This window comes from Phyllostomus discolor, chromosome 2, assembly GCF_004126475.2.
Source record: "Phyllostomus discolor isolate MPI-MPIP mPhyDis1 chromosome 2, mPhyDis1.pri.v3, whole genome shotgun sequence".
In the NCBI taxonomy this organism is placed as follows: domain Eukaryota; kingdom Metazoa; phylum Chordata; class Mammalia; order Chiroptera; family Phyllostomidae; genus Phyllostomus; species Phyllostomus discolor.
The window spans coordinates 173,828,884-173,856,341 of record NC_040904.2 but is presented as its reverse complement, the minus strand read 5'-3'; the positions used below and the strand labels follow the sequence as shown (position 1 = coordinate 173,856,341).

Here is a 27,458-nt window from a genome sequence, read left to right as displayed (position 1 = left end):
GATTCCTGGACCCAATTTAGTGCAGGGTCTTTCTATTCAAGTTTCTGTCTGCAACCAAAAATCATGTTCTATAACAGGACTTTATCCTTAACCTTGTTAGTCAGTTTGCTGAGTAATATTATAAAACAGGTTTCTAAACAGTTTGAAGTCTAGCAATTTTGTTTTGTCTGGAAAAAAATTAAATTTCTCTAGGTGAGGCATATCCTTTCTGATTCAATATATCTCTCCTTACTGACCAATTTAAATGTTTACTTTACCTGCCTGGTCCCTGAAATATCCCTATTTCATATCTCTACAAAAATGAGAAAGAATGAGTTCCAGTGAGGAAAATAACTTCAATATTTCATATGAAAATTTAACATTTGAGTTTGGTTGCAGATAACTGAAAAGGGAGAAACAGCTTTGGGTGTAGGGATGCAGCTGAAATATTTTCAGGAGGGATGCAAAGTTTTCTCTCTGCCCAGTCATTGGTTTTGGGACTGATGAACTGAGTGTGACTGATAACTATTTGCTTGTGTTTACAACACTGAGATGTTCAATTGTTTGCTCATGTTATATAAGACACTGTGAAACTTTATCTTACATGTCCACACTGCTTCAGTTTTCTCATGGAATTCTCTCAAACTTCATGGTACCCCGGTTTCCATGCACACCCCTGATTACAACTGTACAGAAGTATATATGGGAAGATATATGGAGAGGAGGGGGAATATACATTTGAAATATAGGCCTTGTTCGACCAGTGTATAGAGCATAATTTGTTGAACGATATGGATGATTCAACTTTTCTCTAATGATGACTGTATTTTTGTGTGGTGGAGGAGACCAGTGTAGCAGGTGGTCTTGCCAACAGTGTGTCTGGTGGTATGGATTTTGGTGGCACTGTTTCAATCAAAATGAAATTGGTAGCAGCCCATCTGGCCCACATCAATTTGATGTGAGTGCAATAAATGGATTATCTGACTCTAATTCTGCTGCCAATGGAAAAGATATTTTAAGTTGTTCCTTAGTTTCTTCTTTGGACAGGAAAATCATGAGTTAGTAAAACAGGGATTGATTGTGGTGTTTTTGACAAATACAGACATTGTTAGAGGAATTCATAGGAAAGGTTTTTGAGTTATCTTTGATTCTTAAGGGATGTGTGTTAACTTCAGTAGCAATTAAAACATTTTAATAAAGAGACATGTAGATTTAATACTTTTATGAAGGAGCATGGACCTGGAGGAGAGCCACCCAGTTTCTACTGTCAGTGTTTCCCTCTAACCTTCTGTGGATTTTGGGAAAGACACTTAAAGTTTCTTGTTCCCAAGTTTTGTCATAAGAACAGAAACATTTTAGTCTCATGTTTCTCTAAGACTTCTGCAAGGCTAACTTTGTAAATGCTGTTACTCATATTTTAACTAGTTTCCTTGAAAAACAAAAGTCAGAAAAAAGATTTACTAAAGTGTGGATAAATAGAAATTTATATTCAAAAATTAAAGTGGCTAAAAAAGTATGAAAAATAAAGTACAATAAATCTAGTTTTTTGTGTGTGTCAGAGCTATTTATCTGAAAAGATGTGGAAATTTGTGGAAACACAAAGAACAGCAAGAAGTTCATTGGTGAATCCGTGGGCTCTGGCTCCTGTGACAGTGGCTCAGGATTTCTGATCCAGACTCTGTGAAGAAAAAATACAAACCATTTACATCCTTTGCTTCATGCTCTTGATAACATTTAATTTTCCATTTGCCTTTTGATTTTGGACTTGGCGGTAAAAGAAGGGTGAATTTGGATTATGTGGAACTGGCGTTAGTGGTCTTGAACAAACAGGTTTTGTTTAAAAATGAAATAGGGAGCACTGGAAAATCAGTTTGCAGTGATTACTCTTCAGGCTTGTGTACAAAAAAATTAACACAAAAACAGCTTAATCATTTTGTATTAAGTACCATATTTCACCATGTATAATGCACACCCACATTTTTGTGCTCATTATACACAAGTTATTATGCCCTTTATTATACTCATGGTATGTAATCACTGTGCCCATGTATAATGTGCATCTTTATTTTTCTTTGAAAAGTTGGGCAAAAACGTGCCCATTACACATGGCAAATACAGTAGGTGTCATGAGCTCACCTGACTGCAGTGCCTCTGCACTTCTCAATACTTCATATAATTTAATTTATTGCTTTTGGTGTTGGAAAAGTTTATATATATAATAACATATATCAAGTATATATAGAAATTTGTATATAATATTGTCTATTTCTATATATATATTCCCAGTAAATCAATAATATTTCCTTATGTGTTCCACACTGAATAGAGCTTCTAAGTGCTTCTTCTCTCCAAGTACTAAAGTTTGGGTGGCCAACTGCATATTTGAATCATTTTCATGAATAAGAGCAAGTAAATTATATTTCAAGACAACTTGAATAAAATATAATGTAACTTCTTTATCATTTAGATATGTTATTTTATAATTACTTTATAGAGTTAAATCTATTTGTACTCAGTCCTAGTAAAGACAAACTGTTGCAAAGAGAAATGGCTTCATTTTATGTAAAGTAAATGCCATTGTGAAAAATATGTATAAATTTATTTCAGAACATTTACTTTTGTTATTGTTGTTGTTATTGTTTCATTCTGCTTGCTTGTAGATCTTTCTCTAAGATTTCTTATAAATTCACTTGGTTATATAAAAGGATCAGTGCATTAGAAATAAAAAATCATGGGAAAACAAATGTTAAAGTCCACAGATTTTTTCTCTTTGATCAGAAAAATGAAATTTTCTTTGTATAGATAATTAAATTACTAATATTATATAGTGGATTGGTTTGATATAATCTGCCTTGGACCTGTATTTGTACACAATTCAAAATGTATAAACTCTTAATGATTTTTGAACCTACTGTGGCTGATTGTTCCAAGAAAAAATAAGGATTTCAAAGATAATCATGTATGTGACCTTGGAAAATCACAGCTCTCACAAAATGAAGCCATATATTCAGGATAAAAAAATGCTCATTTATGGTTTTCAATACTAACTTCTAAATTCTCATATAGATGTCCAAATATCTTGTATATTTAAAATCAATTTGTGTCCTGAAACTGAAATAATCTATTCATTGTGTTAAATAGAAAAAGGATCTCATATTCCAGAAGCAACTCCAAAATACTCAGAAACAGATGCCATTATTGGTAAGTAAAAATTATTCTGATTTCTATCCATATTTTTATGACCAAGCTACTCAGTGTCTAATGAAGTCAAAGTAACCAAGATCTGAAACTATAATAGTTTAAAAAAATTGCCCATTATCTATCTATCTTATCATTATATGTTTGAATGATATCACATTGGTACTATTTTTACACAAAGATATATACAATCACACCACATACACATAAATATGTATGCACATGCATACATATGTTTGTATACATGCATATATGTGTAGAAATAAATAATGGAATTCGTTATACCCATTTGATACGTGGTAACCTATTCAGGCAATATTAGAAAAACTATCTGCACAAAAAGGAAAAGCAATGAAACAGACCACAGCTTCCCTCCATAAATCCCTCCCCATAGTAAGGGCATTTTCCCTTTCCTGAGGGGAACAAGATTTTTTTGGTTACATCTATTTTATTTTATGCCATTATAAATGAAAACTACAATCAACATCTTTGTACATACAGTCTTAGAGTGGCTATGAAATAGATTCCCCATAATGAGATTGCTGAGCTAAAAATATGTATATTTTAATTTAAAATTTAGTAGACATTATAAAAATCCCTTCCAAAAGGGTGTCAATAATTCACATTTCCAAATGCAATTTCTCTGCATCCTCACCTGTAGTAAGCATTAGTACTTTCAAATTTTAGCCTTATCCTACAGGGTAAATGAAATCTATAAAAGCTACTAGAACTAATAAGGGAATTACAAGAAATAACCAATGAATGCATAAATAGTAGAACAGGATGTTTTTATTCCCATTTTGTTTTAGCCAGATAGCCAGCTTTGGGCATTCCCAAGGACTCAGGAGCTGCTTTCAGAGCATATGAGAAAGACAAGTGCTGAATGAAGGGGGCGACTGTGAGGATAGAATCTTCCAGTCATTTTTCTTATCTTGGTATATGAACACATTAAAAAATCAGAACTACAGAGTACATTAATTTCTCCAAATAATTATGAATATTCTCCAAATATCTTGTAGGTGAAGCTTCCACTTGGGGCAAAGGAGCATACAAAGCTTTCAACGGCCGCATCTTCTCCTTTGAATCGTCGTGCACGTACACTTTCTGCCGCCACTGCGCTGACTCTGGAGATTTCAATATTGAGATCAAACGGGGCAATGAGAGTGAGATTGAAAAAATAACGGTTATGATTGACAGTAATGACGTCTCTATTTCTGGCGATGCCATCTTAGTTAATGGAGAAAGGTAAACATCACAGTGTTTGGATAAATGCTATAGAATTATTTCAAGTAAACTGAGGGGGGAGGTTAAATGAAGAAAAGATGGTGAGAGAGGGTGCACTCTCTTCTTGTTTTGATGCTTGGGTGGATATTTTTAGTAAATTTCTGGAAAGGAGTTTGGTAAATATATAAGACTGAGATATATGTTGGATCATAAGATATATTTACTTCTATAACAAGGTGGAAAAAAAGGGTGATTCTGCTGTTTGACTATTAAGAGCATCTTGATTTTGGTCAACATGCATATTCCATAAAACTGTTGAAAGAATATTTCAATTTTCATTTGTATGTCTAACATTAAATATAAATTTGAGATTTACAATAGATTGGGCCATGATTTTCAGACATAGAGATTCATGTTTGGAAAGGATAACACATTTGAATATTTACCAGGCTAATAAAATGTGGCATGATAATTTACTTGCAAACATTTCAGATTATTTCATCACTATTTTCTTATGCTGAACCAATGTTTGCTGTTGTTATTGTTGTTCATTTCTCCAAAGTCCCAAAGATGTATTCATTGTTCTTTAGAAGTCTTTCCAACATTGGGATGAGAACCATGCACCTCTTCTTCTGCAATGATATAACAAATAAAACTTTAATATTTATTAGATAGCATTTCTAAATATAGAAAAATGAATTATCAGATAAACATGCTATAATATTTCTGACCTGTATATGTATTTGTGTTTCATATTTTTCAGTGTACAGCTGCCATATAACAATAAGCTGATTCACATTAAAAAATATGGAGAATATAATATCTTGAATAGCCGTAGAGGAATTTTGTCTTTAATGTGGGACAAAAATAACAAGCTCTCAGTAAGTTTATGTATGATTTTCTCATATTCCTGTGCCTTCTGTTCTTTGCTTTTAATTATAAAAAAAAGTACATTGGAAGGAAAATAAAAGCTAAAGTTTATTGAGAAATATCTATGTACTTGTCACTGTACTAACCATTATCTTAATATTGAAATACATACTATTAATCTCATTTTAAAGATGATGGAATTCAGGAGACTCAGGCTAGTGAAAGTTAAATAACCTGCCCAAAGGTACATAGGAAGTGCTGAAGTCTGACTTATTTCAAATCTAGAGCCAGGTCCTTCGAGGGGAAAACACCCTTTAGTACATCCCTAAGTAACCAGCTTAGATAGAATTAAATACAAAGAGCCATGTTTCTTGGTTTGGGTAAATTTTGTCTTGAGATATTTTCAATATTTTAAAATATATACACATAAATTTCTTTTAAAGCTCACTCTTCACAAGCAGTATCCAACCTGTGGTCTTTGTGGTAATTTCAACACCACTCCAGGTAAGATTTCAATGTATTATGTACAAGAAAATTGCTTCTCAAAAGTAAATTATAAAGTAATGGCTCATATTTGGATAAGTCTAACAACATTTGCATTTTTCAAAAGAATGAAAATTTATTAAAATAAATATATGTATATATTTCTCAAGTCTATGTTTATCTTGAAAATTATGTGTATATGTAATGAATATTGTGAACCAGACATTGCTTTCTTTTTAAGGAGAAGATATCAATGAGCACATTGCCAATAGCAAAATTACTGGTGATTGCCCCAAAGCTCTTAGTAAAAACTATGAAGTTTGTGAAGATGGAGTACAGGTAAGGAATTAATATTTCATTGAGTAGCAAATTTCAGCAATATTCCCCTTGGTTTTAATTAAGATAGCCAGCATCCTTTCTAAGCACTCATATCTTATTCTTGGAATTCTGCAACAGCTTCCTCTCCAATGTTCCTGTAGTTTGTTTCTCAGCTTTAGTTTAACTATAGATGATAAAATAATTTTTTTTCCTATAACATTATTAGTGTGACAGTTCTGATTTCTTTGCGTAGTTGCCACGAGTAAACATCCCACAATGTAGTTTTTCCTATAAGTCAGTCTACGACCTTGCTCAGGTCCTCTGACCTGGGTCTTAGGAACCGAAAACTCTAGGCCACCTCTATGGCCACCAGCCCTACAGGTAATGCCAGCACCAAGGAATAACAGTGAGTCAACACATGTTACTCTGCTATTCATTCAGCTTTTATTGATGCAAGTTCAATCTCAATCAATAACAGTGGATCAACAGCAATAAAACTCAGAAACAATCAGTCATAATATCATACAAGAGAATTGGGGGATAATGAACCTAAGTCTCAAGAGTCCAGATCAGGTCCAGGTCTGGGAGGCAGTGGGGTGCTCAACATCTTGCAAGGCAGAGTCAGAGGGTTGGGGTCATGGTGGAGTTCTTCCTCCCAAGGCAGAATGTGCAGGATGTCTCAAAGTCACTCACTCTTGGGATGGATTGCCTGTAGTCTGAAGTCCTCTGCTTATATACTGTTGTATGATGCAACGTGTCAGCTTCTGATCAACACATGTGGTTTCATGCAACCTGGATAGGCACACGTGGTTTATGCTGCTCTACTGTGCATGCTCTGAGAGGGGGCATTACCCTTCAGATAAACACATATTGTTTACCACATTGCACTGTGCACGTTCAGGTGATTGCATTATCACTCTGAGTCGTTACTCTACTGTGCAAGCCATAAACATGGCTTGCCTCAATGCTATCTTAGTTGACAGGACTGATGCCATCTTAATTCAGTCTTGCTCTCCACAGTGGTATTTTAATTTGTCCATAAATTGACAAGCTTTACCTCTCCACTGTTAGACCTCTTGGTAGGTACTAACTTGACTCTTGTGGTTTAGAAATCCCTGAACCGTGTCACTAAGAACTAATTTCTGCCCTTGCTTCTTTACTTTTGCTCCAGATAGCTAATCTCAGTTGTCTTCCTTTGTATCCTTTACTTTCTTTAAGAAAAAGCTTACAGGTAGCCCTGACCGGGTGGTATGGTTGGTTGGAGCATTGTCCCCTACACCAAAATGTTGTGGGTTTGATCCCTGGTCAAGGCACATGCAGGAGGCAGTCAACTGATGTTTTTCTCTCTCTTTCTCCTTTTCTCTTCCCCTAAAAAATTAATAATAAAGACAAATATTTATAGGTAATCTTTTTGGTTATAACACTTGAAGACAATCATCACTTACTCTGAATTTTCCAACCTCGTGTAATTCCATTATGTAGAATTTGATACAGTTATTTGATGACTGAATGAATGTTCACATATTCCTGTTTCAATCTGGAAGAAAATTCTCAAGATCAAGATATGTGCTGATAGAAGATATTTTTGTTTTAGAGAAAATGGGTGTTACATCTATAATCATCTTGTAGCAAACCAAATTAAGCCATGAGATTATATCAATATAAGATCATCTACTATCTTCCTTTGAAAACTTTCCTGATCTTTCCAGTTAGAATGCCTTCTCTTTCCTTTGTTAGCCTATTGCCACTCACTGGCACTTGTGGTAAGATACCATCTATAATAATTCCCCATGTTTTTCTCATATGTTTTCTATAAGATTATGTATGAGTTCTGTAATAATGTCTTAACTGTTGTAGTAGTTGCATATTTTGGGATAAGTTACTCCTTATTGATTAAAAATGTTAGTTGAATACATATATAAATTTGTATTAAGCCCATAAAATAGAGTGATATATCTTGATCTAAAGGAACCTATAATCTAGTGAGAAAGATATGCAAAGGACAATAGATGAATAAATAATCTTCAAAGATTTTATTTTGGTTCATTTTATAGAGTTTACTTGGTGCAAATTGTGCATTTTTTTTTTTTTTTGGCAATAGCTTTCCCATTTCCTGAAGAAGAAAAAAAGAGCCCATGGTTAAAATAGAAAACAGTTATGTAGTATTTAATATATACTGAATTTTGAACTTTTGGTGTTAGTTAATATGTATTTATTTCCTTAACCAACATGAGAACAAATATGTTGTTTCCAGAGCAAACTCACATAACCCACACCAAGTAAAACAGAGTCACTGTGTTTTACTGACATCTGTTTACTCAGCAAATATAAGCAGACAAAACAAATGGCCAACGTCCTTCTGTCTATTGTGGTTTCAATCATTTATCATCCAATTTCTGACATTTACTGATCTCTCCTTTTCTCACCTCTTATTCTTTCTCAATTCTAAATTTCATGTCACCTTTACAGAATTTTAGATGAGTTCAGGTACCATTTTTGAAGTTGTTTTATAGCAATCCAAATGCCAGAAACTAAGTATTCTTTCAGGAGTAACTGTACTAACTGTAATACTTCAAAACCCTTCACTTCAACCTGCAACCAACAACTCCCTGTCAAAGCGACAGGGTATTACACAGACAAAAAGTGCTCCTGAATTTATCTCTTCTGAAACATTCATTTGATTGCCCATTTTCTTATGATTTAGTAAAACTTTATTTTATTTTACAGCACTGTAACAAAATTATTGGAACCTACTTTGAGAAATGTGGAAAGGTTAATGCTTTGTCCAGTGACTACAAAACGATCTGCATTGATGAATACTGCCGAAAAGGAGATAAGAAGTCCGCATGTGACACTTACTCAGAACTGTCCCGCCTTTGTGCCGCAGATGGTCCTGGCACCTATGAATCCTGGAGAGAAGATTCTGATGTGGATTGTGGTAGGTTTGGCATTTTATTGTAGATTCCAAATCAGAGAGTACTATACAGGGATGAGCAAAAGCAGGCTTACATTGTCTGCCCATGAAACACAGTTTATTCTTGTATTATTATGAATTATTGTATTATTTTCCATATGAACAACTATAAACCTATATTTGCACTCCCCTGTATAGTGCTTATAGTACAAGTATAATATCAATTTCAAAGTAGAATTAAATGATATTGTGGGTGATATACATTCTTTCCATATTAAATTTTGTATCATTACTAATACAAATATAAATATTGGCATAATATATTTGTACTGAGTAGCTTTAAAGACTAATGTCTTGAAAATTAGACTCAAAGGATCCCATTTGAGAAGATCCCCATTAGAATGTTATGCATTTATTATATTAATTTTCCTCTAAGATTCATGCATACATATTTCTATATTTCTCCAGAAAAACCTAGCTGCCCAGAAAAACATATCTACAAAGAGTGTGGCCTCGCAAACCCTGCAACTTGTTCTAATGTGGCTCCTTTTCAAGACAGTGAATGTGTGAGTGGCTGTACTTGCCCAGAAGGTAATATTTACATCCAAACATCTGAAAGTGAAGTGACTCAACTATCGTGGGGTCTTATCCCTAACAAGATATTTAGTGTATTTACCTATTCATAGTCCAGCCTTCTAACAAACTGCAGGTGAGGGGTAGAGAGAGAACTTTAAAGTCAGTGTATATTTCAAGCAGTACAACACCTGAGGGTTATGAAATCCCACAGATCATCCTGTGTATTTGGCTCCATAAGACTGGTCTGTAGCTCCGAAAATTATATGCTTGCCAGTTCTCAAAGAAGTAGTAACTGCTTAAATATGAATCACCACTTTAAGTGCATGTCAGCACTGAAAAGAATAAGCTCAACAGTGATTTCACAATATACTGCTTGAGAATTTACTGATGTTTATATGGTTTTGAGATTAACCTTATATAATATATTCTAGGCTATCTATTGGATGATATTGGAGAGAAAGGGAGATGTGTATTGAAGGCTGAGTGTCCCTGTGAGTCTAATGGAAAAGTCTATCAGTCGGGAGAAGTCCGGAAAGGACCCTGTGGTTCTCAGTGGTATGTGTGTGCTTTTTGTCCACATTTTGCTGACGGTAAAAAGTACTAATATTTTAATCTTATTTGAAGTGGTCCCTAAATCCACCTTAAAATAAACTTTTCCTTAAAAAAAGTGGTCTCATTGGATGTTCAGCGTTGATATTTTATCTTTTAATTTTTGAGGAATGTTTAGTGTGCTATTTGTATAAAATGTGTGAGTGTGTGACCTTTCTGTGTATCTTTCAAAGATAATGTTCTTCACTAACTTAAATGGTGTTTTGAATAGTGATCCAGGTGGTGGTTGCAAATACAGAGCAAAGAATAATACACAAGTATGGTTACAATAATGGAATAGTAATTGTGCTAATTACCAAGAATAGTTAATAAAATATACAATCAGAAACAACCCAACACTTCTCAAATAACTTCATATGAGGCTACATCGGTGAAGATATGTTTCCCAGAGTGGATTTGAATGTGCCAAAAGTTAGGGTAGATTATTTCTCTTGAATAATTAGCTTGATTCTTCCTTTTGACTGCTGCAACAATTTGCTGACCAGAGAGATTTCCCCATTACTCATTATTACTTTTCTCTGAAATTGCAAGTTTCTGCAGGACTCCAAAGAACTTTTCTAGCTATAAGTAATATCCCTTTGAGGAACTAATTTGACTCAATGAAAACCAATCTGTTATTTATGGTATAATATTTCCCTAAAAGTAGGAAATGATTTATTGGTGTGGTAATAATTTATTAGTGATAATTATGAATAACAATAGCTATGGTTGATTAAATGTCTATAAAAATGCTGTTCAGGAGAAATATAATTTGAGTCACAAATGTCACCCACATAGGTAACTAATACTTTTTAGTTGATGCATTTAAAAAACAAACAAACGTGAAATTAATTTTAATCTTATTTTTTATATATCTGAAGTATTATCATTTCAACATAAAGTTAGTATACAAAGTTACAAGGGATTTTACAAATGTTTCATATCATCTTCAATGGCTGTGCATATTTCACTTACAGCAGATCTCAATCTGAACTAACCACATTTCAAATAATCAGTAGCTATATGACTCTATACTGTATTGGGCAGTGCAGGTCTACAATGTGGCAAGTAGCATGTGTTTTAATGATAACAATGCACTATGTCCTATATAAACAAATCCTCTAAGTTCAGTTTACAAGTGTTTGTAAGTTTAATGCAGGCAGATGTTATTATCTTATTCAATGGAATTCAAGTCTTTTAAAATACCAGGATGCCACCATCAGCGAGGCGTTTTATGAGCTGAGATGTTGGGTGGAGAATGCCTATAGTTTAATAAAGCTCAACTAAGTATCTTAGTGTAAGTTGTAATTTTTTAGAACACGATTTCTGATCTTTAACATAACCATTTTCTTTTAACAGCACATGCCAGGAAGCAAAGTGGTCTTGCACCGAAGCGCTGTGTCCTGGAAGATGTAAGGTGGAAGGAAGTTCAATTACTACCTTTGATGGTGAAAAATATAACCATCCTGGGAACTGTCACTTTTTGGCCATCCACGTATGTACTAGCCTGGAGCACTTGAGAAAACTGATGCAGGCACCAAGCTATTTTTTAGCCAATTTGAAGCACAATCTTCACCTCCAATTACTATTTAAAAAATAAAAACCAAACAGCCCTTCCATTCCTGGCCACATATTCCTGTATCTTCTGCTCTGCCCTATTAACATTGACAACCAGTACTACCTGTGACCTTTAGGAATTCCTACTTTACAAAAAAAGCCCCTTTCATCACTAATAGTTTTCTAAATACATTGGGAAAATATTCATTCTTTTACTTTTCTTTCATGTGTTCACTAGTGACTCAAATGACCCCACCTTTTATATTTTATGATGCATTTTCCTGTTTCATCATTATTCTTTCACACTTACTTTTAGTTTTTATGATATGATATATCAGTGTGGTAGAGGTTGTCCTTATATTTAAATTCTCTTCAGTATTAACATTTTAAGTAATTTGAACTGCAATAAAAGGGGGGATTTCTTTTTGTAGTTTCTGCCTTTTAACTAGCAGGAGAACAAATAGTTTTATTTAGTCTTCCTGATAAGAAACAAAGTGAGCAAAATCTGTGACTCCTGAAGTGTGAGATGTCCAGTAATCTAAGAAATGTAGTGGCTGATGCTAAAAGTCAGTTTTCCAAATTTGTTTTCTTTCTTTCTGTGTTCCTCATGTAATCCATGAAGATATGGGATAGAAAAAGTGAGATGGAAATGTTCCAAAATGTACAGAATGTTTTCTTCTTATAGTTTAGAGATTCCTTGATCTTAAAAGGAGAACTGGAAGTCAATGTTCAACTTGAATTATATTACAATTTTACAAATTAAATATCTCTCACATTGGATTTAAACAGACATTGTGGATTGACCAGAGAATAAACTAAGTTGCCTCTAATTCCCCTTAGTCTCCATAATGCAGCATGGTTCCCTTGAAAAAGAAGACAAAAAAGTAAAGATAAAGAAAAAGCAATCACTATAAAAGCCACCCATCATAGACTACACAGGTGTAGCTGGGAGAAGATAATAGGACAATCTGTAAGCACTTGGCCAATTTTAGAGTATATTTTGGGCTAAAGTAGGTTTCTGTTTTCAGAACAGAATGATGGTAGGTAAGCATTTGGGTGGTGATCACATAAAGAATATACAGAAGTTGTGTTATAAAGCTGTACATCTGAAATGTATATGTTATTAATCAACATTACCCCAATAAATTTAATTGAAAATAAAATGCTAACATGCATTGTGAATGAATCACATGGTAGTAACATATAATCAATAACATTGTAATAAACACTTAAATGAAATGCAATTTTTTTAAACAGGATGAAGATTGGTCTGTTAGTATCGAGCTTCGTCCATGTCCAAGTGGTCAGTCAGGCACATGCTTAAATAGTGTTACACTCCTCTTGAATTCGGTAAGTCATCAGCTTCCTAAAGTTATTAAGAACACAATCAAATCAATTCACAAATTCATAATTTGAGGGGTTGATGAAGAGAGGCTTTACTATGTAAATTAAAAACACAAATAAGATTATACAGAAATTGGTAAAGTCTCTGACTTTATACAATCAGTTGTATACTTAAGGATCCCTGGGTAGTTCCAAGGATCCTTAAGTATATAAAAACTACCATAGGTATACAACTGATGTTGTAATTATATTGCAATAGAGCAACCTTATGTGCTTATAAAATTATTAAATTTGGTGGCCCATTTAAGAATGCAGTTATATTTGTATAGAATTTTATGTATGAGAAACTAACATTTTAAGGGAAAATAGACCTAAGTGAGGAGAGAGATCAATTACCCTGGTGTTTGGCCCTTTCAAGCTATTTGGCCTTTGAGAATCCAGCTAACTCCTGGGCTCTTAATTGCCTCATCTATGTATTGGGAATGAAGCACCCTTTACAATCTTCCTCAGAAAGTTGGTATGAGAAACCATGAAGCAAAGTATGAAAAATGCTTTAATTTTTTTCTATATTTTAGATATTTATAAATTAATCCAAATTAAGCATGTTTTATGAGACAAAATTTCAAGTTCATTATTACATTAAAGTGAAATTATTTTGTAAATGAACATGAACTAATGATGTATTTTAAATTTTAGTCTGGTTCAGTTGACAAATATATATTCAATAGAAATGGAACAGTCACAAATGACAAGATTGGAGATCAAAATTACTACTATTCAGGTAAGTTTAATAGTACCATTAGTAATACCATTTAAAAATAAATGTAAGAGGCATTTATTTATTGAAGTGTTAATGATATTATGGACTTCCGGCAAGATGGTGGAATAGGTGGACGCACCGTACCTCCACGCACAACCAAGATTAGAATAACAACAATTTAGAGCTAGAATAACACCTAGAACTGACAGAGGATTTATCTGAATGGAAGTCGGACAGCCAAGAAGTTGAAGTAGACCCGTACAACCAGGCTGGTAGGAGGGGCGGAGGATGAGCTGGACAGGCGCGGGTCGACAGCACACAGAGCTGGGGAAAACTTGGTGCGAACTGGGCTCGTAAGCCATCCGGGGCACAAGAACGTAGCGGTGGACCCTGAGTACGCAAGCTGTGGCTGGCAGACCCAGTGAGGCGGCGACTGTGGACCAGGGCAGAGCTTGCAGCCCAGGATCCCAGAGAAGGGACTGAGATCTCAGGAGAACGGAACTACCACCATTGTTCGCTCCCGCCCCCACCCCCGCCCCTGCCCCCGCCCCCACATATAATGTCACAATCTAGCGACTGGGGTGCCCAGCCCTGGTGAACACTTAAGGCTCTGCCCCCCACCGTAACAGGAGTGACCAGACTGGAAAAAAAAAAAAGAAAAAAAAAAGGAGAGACAGGGAGAGATATGTTTCCAACAGAAGAGTAGACCAGTCCCCCAGGACTCATCCTTTTGAGTGACCAAGAAATAGCCAATCTATCAGATGCACAGTTCAAAACACTGGTGATCAGAAAGCTCACAGAATTGGTTGATTTTGGGTGCAAATTAGATGAAAAGATGCAGGTTACCATAAAAGAGATGAAGAAAGATACACAGAGGAGAGCCAATAGTGAAGGGAAGGAAACTGGGTCTCAAAACAATACAGTGGACCAGAAGGAAGATAGAATCAACCAAGCAGGAAAGCATGAAGAAATAAGAATTCAAAAAAAACGAGGAGAAGCTTAAGAGCATCCAGGACTTCTTTAAACGTTCCAACATCCGAATTATAGGTGTACCAGAAGGGGAAGGGGAAAAGCAACAGATTGAGCACGTATTTAAACAAATAATAAAGGAGAACTTCCCCATTCTGGCAAAGGAAATAGACTTCTAGGAAATCCAGGAAGCTCAGAGAGCCCCAAAGAAGTTGGACCCAAAAAGAAACACACCAAGGCACATCATAATTACATTAGCCAAGGTAAAAACGAAGGAGAGAATCCTAGAAGCAGCAAGAGATAAGGGGACAGTAACCTACAAAGGAGTTCCCATCAGACTGTCAGCTGATTTCTCAAAAGAGACCTTACAGGCAAGAAGGGGCTGGAAAGAAATATTCCAAGTCAGAAAGACAAGGACCTACATCCCAGATTGCTCTATCCAGCAAAGCTCTCATTTAGAATGGAAGGGCAGATAAAGTGCTTCTCAGATAAGGTCAAGTTAAAGGAGTTCATCATCACTAAGCCCTTATTTTATGAAATGCTAATGGGACTTATCTAAGAAAAGAAGATAAAGAAAAAAACATGTATAGTAAAAGGACAGCAAACTCACAATTATAACAACTACACCTAAAGCAAAACCAGAAGAAACTAAGCAAACAACTAGAACAGGAACAGAACCACAGAAATGGAGGTCACATGGAGGGTTAGCAACAGGTGGGTGGGAGGAGGAGAGAGGGCGAAAAGGTACAGAGAATAAGTAGCATAGATTGTAGGTTGAAAATAGATAGGGGAGGGCAAGATTAGTACGGGAAATGTAGAAGCTAAAGAATTCATAAGTATGACACATGGACATGAACTAAAGGCAGGGGAATGTGGGTGGGAGAGGGTGTACAGGGTGGAGGGGAGTGAAGGGGGGAAATGGGACAACTGTAATAGCACAATCAATAAAATATATTTAAAAAACCTAAATAAATATGAGCAAAAACAATCTGGCATTATATGAAAATAATAATTCACCATGACCAAATGGAATTTATCTCAGGAATGTAACAATAAATTCAACATTTTTTGAAAAAAAAAAAAAGAGGTAGTGTTAATGATATTAAATGTTTCTGTTTTAATGTCTATTAAAGAATAAAAGCGCTTTAAGAAATTAAAAACTTTAATGTGTTAATTATTACTATTAATTTTAATTATTTTAACAGACAAAGTACAGATATTCAAGCCATTTTCCTCATACTTGCAAGTAGAAACAAACTTTCATGTAAAAATGCAAATACAGATTCTTCCCGTGATGCAATTATATGTTTCCATGCCACCCAACCAGTTCACAGACACAGTGGGTAAGTGCTCCACCTATGCTTTTATATCTAAGGCTCTAGAAATAAATCGTGTGATCATGATTTATTATAATTTATTATAATAAATAATTTATTTATTTATTGCCTGATTTATTATCAATTGCCTGTTAATGACATTAAACCATAAAGCATTTTTACTTAACCTACCAATCTTCCTTTTCATATTGCAGTAAAATAATTCCATTTTTCTTTTTATAGTAAGTACAATATTATTTATTACAAAATATATCCCCAAATGGATCTCAAAAGCTTAAACATTTTAAGGTTTTAAATGAAGGCTTTTGTTAAGTGATATTTGATAATAAGTTATGTATCATTTTGTTAATTATTAAGGTTTTGATCTATAGAAGAATAAATGAAAGTATTATGGATATAAATCTTTTTGAAAATCGTGTTTCAAATGCATCATATCTTCCAATGAGGTTTTTCTCATTACAGAAATCAGCTCTTACATACTATCACTGATGTCAAGCAAAACAAACAAAACAATTATGGCAAATCCTATGGTTACTTACATATATATAAAGACCAATCAAGACACTCTCTTAGATAGCTTCTACAGTTTTGATTTGAACAAAGAACTGAATGTGAAGCTAGGGTACGAGTACAAACAGTTGAGTAGATAAAGAGATGTTCAACTTTGTCCTGTGCCCTTTTGCAGGACTCTGTGGTTCCTACAACAACAGAGCTGAGGACGATTTCATGTCAAGTCAGAATATATTGGAAAAGACATCACAGGCATTTGCTGATTCTTGGGAAATGATGTCCTGTCCTAAAGGAAATCCAGCTTCATGCATCAGTATAGAAACAGGTAAGGTTAATTAAATGCCAAACTCTAATTAAATATTAGGTGCTTGGGATTATATACTTATTCTGGTAATGATAAGAGACTAGCAAATAACCCTGGTTTTAACTAGTGTTTGCTGTGCTGTCCCATGATTAGAGGAAGCAGCAGAGAATCAATCTGTCTGGTTGAGAGTATTCCTAGTAAACACATCTTTCATGGGGTTGGGGGGTCATCTCATTTGTGTTTTCCTGTAGCTGTTCTTTCTTCCTCATACTGTTTTCTCCATAGCTATAGAACAATAAGGTTAGAAGAGATGTTACAGATTATTGAGTCTATTATTCTTTTCTTTTAATTTAGTCATGGAAGTTATCATTGCTTGAAATAATGAGACTCACTCAAACCACTGAACCACTTAACAATACAGCTTTAGCTAGATTCAGGTCTCCCAGTCACTGCTTTTAAATAAGTATATTAGTTATACCAAACCCTACATTTACATCTTACTAAGGAAGCTGTACACTTGGGTGGCACAGGTGAAATTATAGTGGTGGTACTGAGGCTTCATTTACCAACTTGTCAACACAGACGCAAGTCAATATTTTAAATTAAGGAGCACCTAAATAAATAATCTGGTTCCCTTTTACCATTTATGTATTTAAATTGCATTTCAGAAAAAAGTTAGCTGATTAAATACAAAAGTCCTAAACTAATAAAGACTGTACCTCTGTGGTTTAAAGTATTCCTGATTATATCATGCTAGTTTTTATATAATGATAGAAATTCAATTCATGGTAGCAAAACACTTTGAAAACATAATTGCCTTTATAAAGACAAAACTCTGTTAAATATTTATGCTTTGTCTTTCAATTAAAAAATATGACATCATTAATACAACTTGTGGGTGACTTAATTTTCTTCCAGAAAAGTTTGCTGAAAAGCACTGTGGAATTCTTCTTGATTCAAGTGGGCCTTTTGCTTCCTGTCATGCAATTGTGAATCCTAAACCATATCAGGAGGTATGTGAGAGTCTAACATTAATAACTTTTGGGGGAAATAACTTTGATTATATCAAAAGAGGCATGTAGCTATTACAATTTTTAAAAAAACAACCATTGACAGTAGATTAAGACATATGTTTTTATTGAACATTGGATTCCACATTTATTCAATTGTTATATATACCAACTTTAATTTAAAAACTGGGACAAAAATGAGAAAAAATCTTAAATGATTTTCTCTTTCTGTGTTTTCTAAGTTCTTTGCAAACTCCATTGATGATTGCCTTGCTGTTTTACAAATTTTTGAAAAGAAATATTTCCAAAGGTTTCAGAAATATTGTTTTCAAGTAAAAGAAGTAGTTATTAAGTGAAGCATTATACTCAGTTTATCTGTTCATCTGAATATTTTCATAATATAATACAAATTTGTTTCTTATCTTAAAGGAATGCAAAAAACACACATGTACTTGTGAAAATAGTCAAGACTGCCTGTGTGCAATTTTAGGCAACTATGCAAAAGCATGTGCCGAGAAGGGAACATACATAGTGGGGTGGAGAACTGGACGATGTGGTAAGAAGGATGAAGGCTTGGGATAATTTTACTTCCCTCTCAATTTTGCTATAGTGTGTGTGTTGTGTGTGTGCTGTGTGTGTGTTTAGGCACATATATTTACAAATCTGTCCTTGATTCTTTCAAAGATGATCTTCTGTTTCTGACACAGAATATATTGTTAGTTGCCAGAGGCATGGCTTAAAACAATGTATTTCCTGGTCCTGGGAAGGGGAGGATGAGCTTCAGGCACTAGTGTGGCATTTTGGAAATCAGTGTGACAATAGGCAGTAGGAACTATAAAAATCTTCATCCTCCCTGATACTGTATTTATACTTTTAAGGATTTATACCAAAGAAAATAATAATAATGTACATTTCTGTTCCCCACTTATATTGATTACTCAAGATTCACATCCTCTTTCTTTTTTGTAATTAAATTCTGATATTCCTTTGGGAATCTGCCCCATCTTCATTGAAGTAAATCTTACTAGAACTACCAATCAAAGCAACCGTCCCTCCCAAAGGGCAAGGGATTAGCATGAGATTTAAATAAAGTCACTCAGTGCCCATATATGTAGATATCTTTGAACAATCTTTGCATTTTTACTTCTTGATTTATTCCTTTTTTCTTGATATAATATGTTAATATTTAATAAGATCAGAATATATATGTATACATATATATTTATGTATAAACATATGTTTCTGTTCAATTATTGTATAGTGAAATTTAAATAATGTTCTACTTTTACTGCATTTCTAAATATTAGATATATTAATAACTTGTTTATTAAAAACCAAGTAAAAATCAATCAGGAAACTAGAGACTCAATGATCATACAATTTTGTTTTAAAATATGTATTACACAATTTGAATACAACTTTAGAAAATACTTGATTTACAAAAATAATACTTTGCAGAAAAACATCCCTTATAGATCAAACTTAATACTTCATAGGCCGGATCCAGTCAATCAGTAAGTTCTGTTAAGTTTAACCTCCCAAATTTCTCTAAAATCCATTAATATCTCTTTATCTTCATTGCCATCAACCTAATTCAAGAAACCATTATTTTTTCTCCTGAGTGACTTTAATAATCTCCTTTAATATCTCTCTTAGTTGGTTCCCTTTAGTTCATTTTCTACTGAGAAATCAGTGTAATCTTTAAAGTAAAATCAAATAAAGCTAACCTAATTGTGTGAGACTCAGTTTATACCAAGGCAGTGGCTTGACAAGGCTCTAAAAGACCAAACTCAGTAAGAAGGTGCTGTGAGTTCCAACTGCTGACTCTGTCTCTGGGTTTACAGCATCTATTCTTTTACTTGCTCTTTAAGAGAATTTCCCTCTCTTCTAACTTAGGCTGTTTCCCAGGCACAGAATTCCATTTCTCTTGGCTGCCTTCATGCTGTCCCTCCTCTTCACTGTGTGCAGGTCCCCAGTTGTACACACTTAAGAGACTTCTGTCTCGCTTCTTATAGCAGGTAACACATGTCCTCCCCCCAGGAATATAATCTGCTTGAGAGAGGTGTATTATCAGTCTTACTGATGGGCTATAAACCCCATATTCCCCTATATTCCTATAATCCCCAACAGGCTGTGTAAAGATATACTAGGGACTCAATATTGATGGAAAAACATGAAACAAAAATAGACAGGCATTTTTTTCTTCACTAAAATTTCAATTATGAATAATTTACTATAATATCTATAAATATCAAGTTGAAGTAAAGTTGCTACTTTTTCTGGAGATATATACATACTTGCTTTTTTTTTTTGTCCCTATACCAACAGATTACTCTTGTCCAAGTGGCCTAGTTTTCAAGTACAATGTAAAAGCCTGCAATAGTTCTTGCCGATCATTGTCAGAAAGGGACAGAAGCTGCGATATAGAAGATGTTCCAGTGGATGGATGTGCTTGCCCTGATGGGATGTACCAGGATAGTGAGGGAAACTGTGTTTCCAGATCTCAGTGTGACTGCTACATAAACAACAAGGTCTTGAAACCAGGCAAACTCATCCATATTGAAGACAATAAATGGTATGGAGACGACACATATGTTTGTTACAGCCTTGCATCCGGGGACTATTCTTTTCAGAGAAATAGTCTTTTGCTAATTTGATGCCTTCTTTAGACCTGTCATATCCTCTATTTTATATTTCTTACTAAGATTGGTTATCATCCCCTTTGACCAGGAGTTTTCACTGCATCATGGCTATAACTGATGTATCCTCTTGTTTGGTTTTAAATACCAGTAGAAGAATATTTTAGCAGCTCCTGCATACAAACAATGCAAAATAATTTCCTATTCAGACAATGCTTTCTAGTTGTCTCTCAACATTCATCATTCCACAAAGCTTATTAAATAAATATGTACCATGTGCCAGGCCTCGTGATGAGTGCAGGAGTGCAAAGATGAGGGAACATTATCTTGGACTCACAAAGTAAGCAGGGTGCTGCCTATTGTGAGGAGGTTTGTATATTATAACATGGGAGTAGGAAGGACCAGCTGCTACCTGAGGAGATGGGAAAACTTCTCAGAGAAGACCAGCATTTGAGTTTTCCGAAGGGATGGATGTTTTCCAGATAAAATTCTGCTGTAAAGAGTGATTTCTAGTAGAGTAAACAGAATGCACTAATGTAGAAAACGCTTGACAAGGTATTGCACACATAGGTTATTGCTGCATAGGATTGGGCTGGAAAAGTAGACAATGGCCAGGCCATGCTCAGTAACTTAAACTTAGTTCCTGGGCAATAGAAGGGGTTGAAGAATTGTTATTTAGTCATGGCTATGGAGGTTGTGCTTTCTGCAAAGTGATTTATCCACATGTCTAATTCCAAAGAACAACATAGCAGTTCTTAACAACATAACTGCAAAATGAAGTAGCCATTCCAAAATGGTTTGGATGCACCTTCTCCATGTTCTTTACCTCCATGAAACATTCATTTAGCAATAATGATATTTCTTGGCCATTTAAAAGTAAAGCATAGATAACACTTTTTTTAAATCCTTAACTGAGGGTATTTTTATTGATTTTAGAGAGAGAGGAAGAGCAGGGGAGAGAGAGAGAGAAACATTAATGTGAAAGAGAAAGATCAGTTGCCTCATGTATGTGCCCTGACCAGGGATCAAACCCTCAACCTTTTGGTGTATGGGATGATACCTCAACCAACTGAGCCACCCAACCAGGGCTAAATAACATTTTTTTCCATCAAAGCACACATATCATTTGGTTGAAGTTTGATAACAATACTTTCTCTCTAGATGGTGGCAAATTAGCAGATTACCTTTTTAATGAAACTTCGGCTATCACCAAATTATGATTTTCTTCAGCAGTACCCTATTTCAGGCTCCCATGAACTCTCCCTGGCACTACTATGAGAGCTAACTTTGTTGTTCTTTGCCCTGTACCTCTGTCTCTGGCTCATGTTCCCTGCACTAGTGCTAGAACATCTAACCTAAATTCAGATTGTTTCACGCAGCCACACAGAAGCTTTATTGGTGACAGAATAGAATAGAATAGAAGAATAGAAACAAACTTGAATGTTATTTAAGATAATTGGAAATCTGAACCAACTCTCTTTTACCACTTCCCCCTATCATGCATCCTACCTGCTATCCAAAGAAATTACTAGAACATGCCTTGTTCTTTCCTGCACCACAGCTTTGCATCTATCTTGTCAGCAGTATCTGTTGAATCTTACTCATCCATCAAGATCCAACCATCTCTTCTATGAAGCTTTCTTTGATGCCCATAAAACCTTGTTGATACATTCTCATACTACATATGAGGCTTTCTCTTGTAATTCGGTACATTCGCATCTTCTGGGGACTTTGTCTCATTCATACACTATTTGTGATAAAACAGGGGGTTCATGAATTAGGGGTTAAAGTTGCTATAACAGTGTATTAAGATGTTGTCATTGAAATTTGATGTTCAAGGTGAAGAGATTAGCTGAAGAACATATGTGGATAACCCACAGACACAGACAACAGTGTGGTGATGGCCAGGAGGAATGGGGAGTGAGGGGAGATGTGGGTGGACATGGGCAAAGGCAAGTGGATGGGAATATCTATAACAGTGCAAACAATAAATAAATAAATTAAAAAGTAAATATATCATTTTGTTTTAATTTTCAGTGTCTGTGAGGATGGAATTATTCTTTGTCAGACTCCCATTGATTTAATCCAACGTAAGTGTCAAAATCACAGTGAAGGTTTAAAATACCTACTTTGGTTAAAACAAACAAATAAGCAAATAAACAAATAAACAAAAACCAGTCCAAGAGGCCCTTGGTTAACAACTTCCTTTATCCTGCAGAGAATTGCTCTGGAGGGGCCGAGTATGTTGGCTGCAGTGATCCTAAGGCAAAGAGAAGAGTTGACCGTACATGTAGCACTCGGAACATACCTAATTTTGATGTAAGTAACATGACATCATAGTTTAGTTCTTTAAAACTTTTTTTTTGCGGTTTCATGGTAGAAGTAACTGAACCACCAATGAAAACTAATGAGGTCACATTAATCATGTGTTATTTTGACTTGGCCAGTGTTGACACTAAGTGCATACTTGGTATATTTATGTACTGCACATTAATGTGGGTAAGGGGATGTGCTTAGAACAGTGCCTTATGTTGTATATGTTGTATTTATTCCTGAAGGAGAATTTGTCTTGCAAACGTGGGTGCTATTGTCCGGAAGGAATGGTTCGAAATTCTAAAGGGCAATGTGTCTTTCCTGATGACTGCCCATGCTCCTTTGGTGGACGAGACTATGACCAAGGAAGTGTCACCTCAGTAGGCTGCAACGAATGGTACATAATAAAGGATGACTATTTTATTTGTTTTGGGCATTTGAAAGTGTACAGTCTGCTCTTATTTTCATGGGAAAGAAGTCATGCTTTGGGATATTTGAAAAAATAATGGTCAAATATATTTAGGAAAAATGCTGTTTCTTTAAACAGAAACTTTTATAACATTATATATGATGAACATCATAAAATGTAATGAAGAAAACTGCAAAATTTAAATCAATATGACTTTTTTGTGCTTTTTAAATAAAAAAATTAATTTTAATTTTATTTTCTCCTCACCCAAAGACATGCTTATTGATTTTAGAGAGAGGGAAGGAGAGAGAGAGGGAGAGAAACATCAATGTGAGAGAGAAACATAGATTGGTTGCCTCTTGCATGCACCCCAACAGGGATGGAATCTGCAACCTAGGCGTGTGCTCTGGCTGAGAATCAAATCCGTGACTGTTTTTGTTTATGGGATGATACTCCAACCACTGCCACACTGGCCAGGGCTGTTATGCTTTTTTACAAAATCAGCACGAGTATATAAATCTTGGAATAATATAATTACCAGGCTCCACTTTTGCTTTCTTTTAGTACTTGCATAAAAGGATCTTGGAACTGTACACAAAATGAATGTCAAACTACCTGCCACATCTATGGGGAAGGTCATGTTCAAACTTTTGATAGAAAAACTTACAGCTTTGATGGCCTCTGCCAGTATTCATTTGTTGAGGTAATTAAAGTGTTTTACCTAGTTTTTCTGTATTTCTTATTTATTGTACATGAACTCTGGAGAATTTTATTCTCAAAGTGTTTTTTTAAAACCCCTTATATGTTTCTCAAAGGCAGTAAAATGTAACACAAAGTAATGCTGACTCTCAAGACAGTCGACCTGGATGTGAATCCTGGCTTGACCATTTTTCAGATGTGTGGCTTTGTGCACATTCCTTAGCCCTTCTGTGTCTCAGTTTCCTTATTTATAAAACAAGGGTGGACAAAGCCCCAACTTGAAACCAAATTAGGAAAAATATTGGCATACATACTAAGTGCTTAATAAATATTAGATATTATTATTTCAAGAACAGCACTATCAATAATGGTAATGGCATTTTATGAGTGCTTCTTTGCCAAGCAAACATATATTTTATTCATTTAATCATTATAATACTAAAAGGCTCATGATAGTATTTCTATGATTCAGGTGAAGAAATAGAGGTTAGTGAGAATAAACTATGCAAATTACTAAGTAGACGATGCCATATTCAAACCTGATCTATCTGATTTCAGAGTTTGTTATATACAAATAAGCTTCTTCCTCAATAACACCAAATGGGTGAAATTTGGATTGTTTTATATTGATGCAGTAGTCTTTGATTGAATATTAAGTTTTCTATAAATCACTGAGAAAAAATTGACCCTTAGCTATTTATAGTGCCCAGAAATACATTTATGATTATAAACTTATGTAATATAAATACTTGCATATCTATGGTATAATTCTAGACCTGTGTGGAAGCACTGGGAAATGCCTGAGTCAAAGCGAGTTAACCAGTTTGGACTCATCCAAGGCTGCCATTGTCTTTTGGAAATTAAATAACAAACTACCAGCATATAGTTATTTATTCAGTTGAAGATGTCACTTGACTAGGAAATAATTAATACAAATATTGTAATTGAGTTCCATATCCCTGATATTAACAAACTTATCATAATTTAATTTTTATAGGATTACTGTGGTCATGAAAATGGCACATTCCGTATTTTAACTGAAAGTGTCCCATGCTGTGAAGATGGGCTCACCTGCTCAAGAAAAATCATCATTGCCTTTCAGGTACAGTGCTGCTTCTCTTTAGTTACTCCTTCTCTCGGGCAATGAGTAGCCAAATAAAACTGATGAACTTGTAAATATACCTTTTAATTTACAGGATCAGAATGTCATCTTGCATGATGGTAAAGTAACAGCAGTCAAAACTACAGAAAGTAGGGAATGTGAACTCAATGGAAATGCATACTCTGTACATACTGTCGGCCTGTACTTGATTCTGAAATTTGTCTTTGGAGTAACCGTGATTTGGGACAAAAACACAAGAGTGTCTGTTATATTGGATCCTCAGTGGAATGTACGTACATCTCTAATAAGTAATTAATTGGGAAGCAAAAGCATGTCTGTTACTGAGAATCATAGACATATGCATAGGTAGAAAGTGGGAGAATGCTGGGTCTCCATTATAGAACAAGCCTTCCACATCTATCCAGCCTTTGCAAGCAATATGAAATATAATTAAAGATTATAGAATCTGGTGAAAAATAAATGCAGTAAACCTGAGACATTCTAGTTTAACCATATTTAATTATTTGAGATTATTACATAATTCATTTTGAGGTAATTGGTACATATATAGAATTAGCTGTATTCCTGAGAGCAAATATTCTAAGAACTTAAGAGTATACTCATATATAATTTGAAGCTAGTGAATATAATTATTTTTTTTAGTTCTTAAGGTATTTACCTTAGTTGATACTAGATCATTTTATGATATAGGATGTCTTGGATTAAATGAGAGCAGAATCTTATCTATGGGTTATGGTTTCCTTTCAAAATTTGAAATTTAAAATAGATTGATGATAATATATGTAATCATTATTTATCTATCTATCTCCATGTATGTTCCTAGTACTGCTCACTTTTAACTTTCTGACCTCATCTCCCTATATACATTTACATATCTATGTCCTTGACAACTTACTTATTAGTTTTCTTTTCTCACCTGCATAGGGCAAAGTGTGTGGTCTTTGTGGAAATAGTAATGGTGACCTCAAAGATGATTTCACAACACGGCACTCTTCAGTAGCCACTGGAGCACTGGAGTTTGGAAACAGTTGGAAAACTACTCAAGAATGTTCAGACACTGTAGCTCAAACTTTCCCATGTGACTCAAACCCATACTGCAAAGCCTGGGCTGTGCGGAAGTGTGAGATCATCCGGGACAACACTTTCAGAGACTGCCATAACAAGGTAGCACAACTCCCAGAGCGACAACCCACACACATGGTCTGTTCCCCAAAACTCACGCTCTGTCCTCTGCTTAGGTGGACCCCAGTGCTTACTACGATGCATGTATCGAAGAAGCCTGTGCATGTGACATGGAGGGGAAGTACTTGGGATTCTGCACGGCTGTGGCTATGTATGCAGAGGCATGTAGTGCTGTTGGGGTCTGTGTCACATGGAGAAAACCGGATCTTTGTCGTAAGTGAATTCCATAAATCGTTCTTGACAATGTAATTAGATAGAATCATTTTGTTAGATAAACAGTCTTCCTCTCATTTTCTATGGAATATGTCTTCTTGTATTTAGAAAGGCTTAAAAACCCAAATAGGTTATAATGGAGAAAATACTTACTTTTAAAAACATAGCACCTGGCATACAATGTTAAATTTTGTTGTAGTTGCAAAAGTTTTTTTGTTCACAGGAGAGAAATTGATACTGATGGAGTATATCTCATTAAAACTCAGATGAACAATAGAATGTTTACTTAACTTGCTATAGTCATACATCCTTAAGAACTTTATATCACTTTTGGTTGAAGTACTCACTCATTATTTTGAAAACTTCTATAGAGCCCTAGCCAAGATGAACTGTAAAATAAATGTAAATTGAATCTTGATATATATGGAAAGTGGTAACTTTAATAGAAATCAGTCAACTCTTCCTTTTAAAGGAAGGTATTATGAGAAGGGACGACAAATGAGCAATGTTAAAATTGAATCCTCATCTTACTCAGCTTATTATGCTCAGCATTATAATATATTGAAATCTTTAGTTGCTTCACTTTGGTACTGCTATTTACATATTTTAAAAAGACAAATTTCCTCAGAGATTTATTTTTCTAATTTAAGTTTAAACATTAAAACCATAAATCTAGACTATGACCGAAACTATCTCAAAATGGGAAAATTGATGGTTATTTTTCCACCTCAAGCCAACATGCATGTGAGATTTCAAAGAAAGTTCTATTTTGATTTTATATGCTTTCCCCTTCTTTTTTTGTGAGTTATTGTTGGCTTATATAGCAATTGAAATAAATCCAAAGGAAGTCAGTAAGACAGAATGATATACTTTAGTTCTGCTTGTTGTTAATATTATTCAAAATCCCTTTTAAAAATTCTTTGGGAATTGAAAGGTGAA

The 27,458-nt window shown here is 34.7% G+C and overlaps 1 protein-coding gene across 1 annotated transcript in view; it reads left to right on the top strand.

Moving 5' to 3' along the window:
* The window catches only part of LOC114513809 (mucin-19), a 146,802-nt gene that overhangs the window by 9,245 nt on the left and 110,099 nt on the right, over positions 1-27,458 (top strand). Inside the window, exons 3-26 of the mRNA XM_036016724.1 lie at positions 3,121-3,180; positions 4,197-4,422; positions 5,165-5,282; positions 5,715-5,775; positions 5,996-6,093; positions 8,800-9,010; positions 9,455-9,577; positions 9,994-10,117; positions 11,510-11,645; positions 12,965-13,057; positions 13,748-13,832; positions 15,986-16,123; positions 16,803-16,952; positions 17,850-17,944; positions 18,371-18,497; positions 20,270-20,516; positions 22,618-22,670; positions 22,799-22,899; positions 23,139-23,290; positions 23,867-24,005; positions 24,999-25,103; positions 25,198-25,392; positions 26,049-26,288; positions 26,363-26,519. Coding sequence (XP_035872617.1) covers positions 3,121-3,180; positions 4,197-4,422; positions 5,165-5,282; positions 5,715-5,775; positions 5,996-6,093; positions 8,800-9,010; positions 9,455-9,577; positions 9,994-10,117; positions 11,510-11,645; positions 12,965-13,057; positions 13,748-13,832; positions 15,986-16,123; positions 16,803-16,952; positions 17,850-17,944; positions 18,371-18,497; positions 20,270-20,516; positions 22,618-22,670; positions 22,799-22,899; positions 23,139-23,290; positions 23,867-24,005; positions 24,999-25,103; positions 25,198-25,392; positions 26,049-26,288; positions 26,363-26,519 — 3,234 coding nt within the window. The remainder of the gene's footprint in view (positions 1-3,120; positions 3,181-4,196; positions 4,423-5,164; positions 5,283-5,714; positions 5,776-5,995; positions 6,094-8,799; positions 9,011-9,454; positions 9,578-9,993; positions 10,118-11,509; positions 11,646-12,964; positions 13,058-13,747; positions 13,833-15,985; positions 16,124-16,802; positions 16,953-17,849; positions 17,945-18,370; positions 18,498-20,269; positions 20,517-22,617; positions 22,671-22,798; positions 22,900-23,138; positions 23,291-23,866; positions 24,006-24,998; positions 25,104-25,197; positions 25,393-26,048; positions 26,289-26,362; positions 26,520-27,458) is intronic.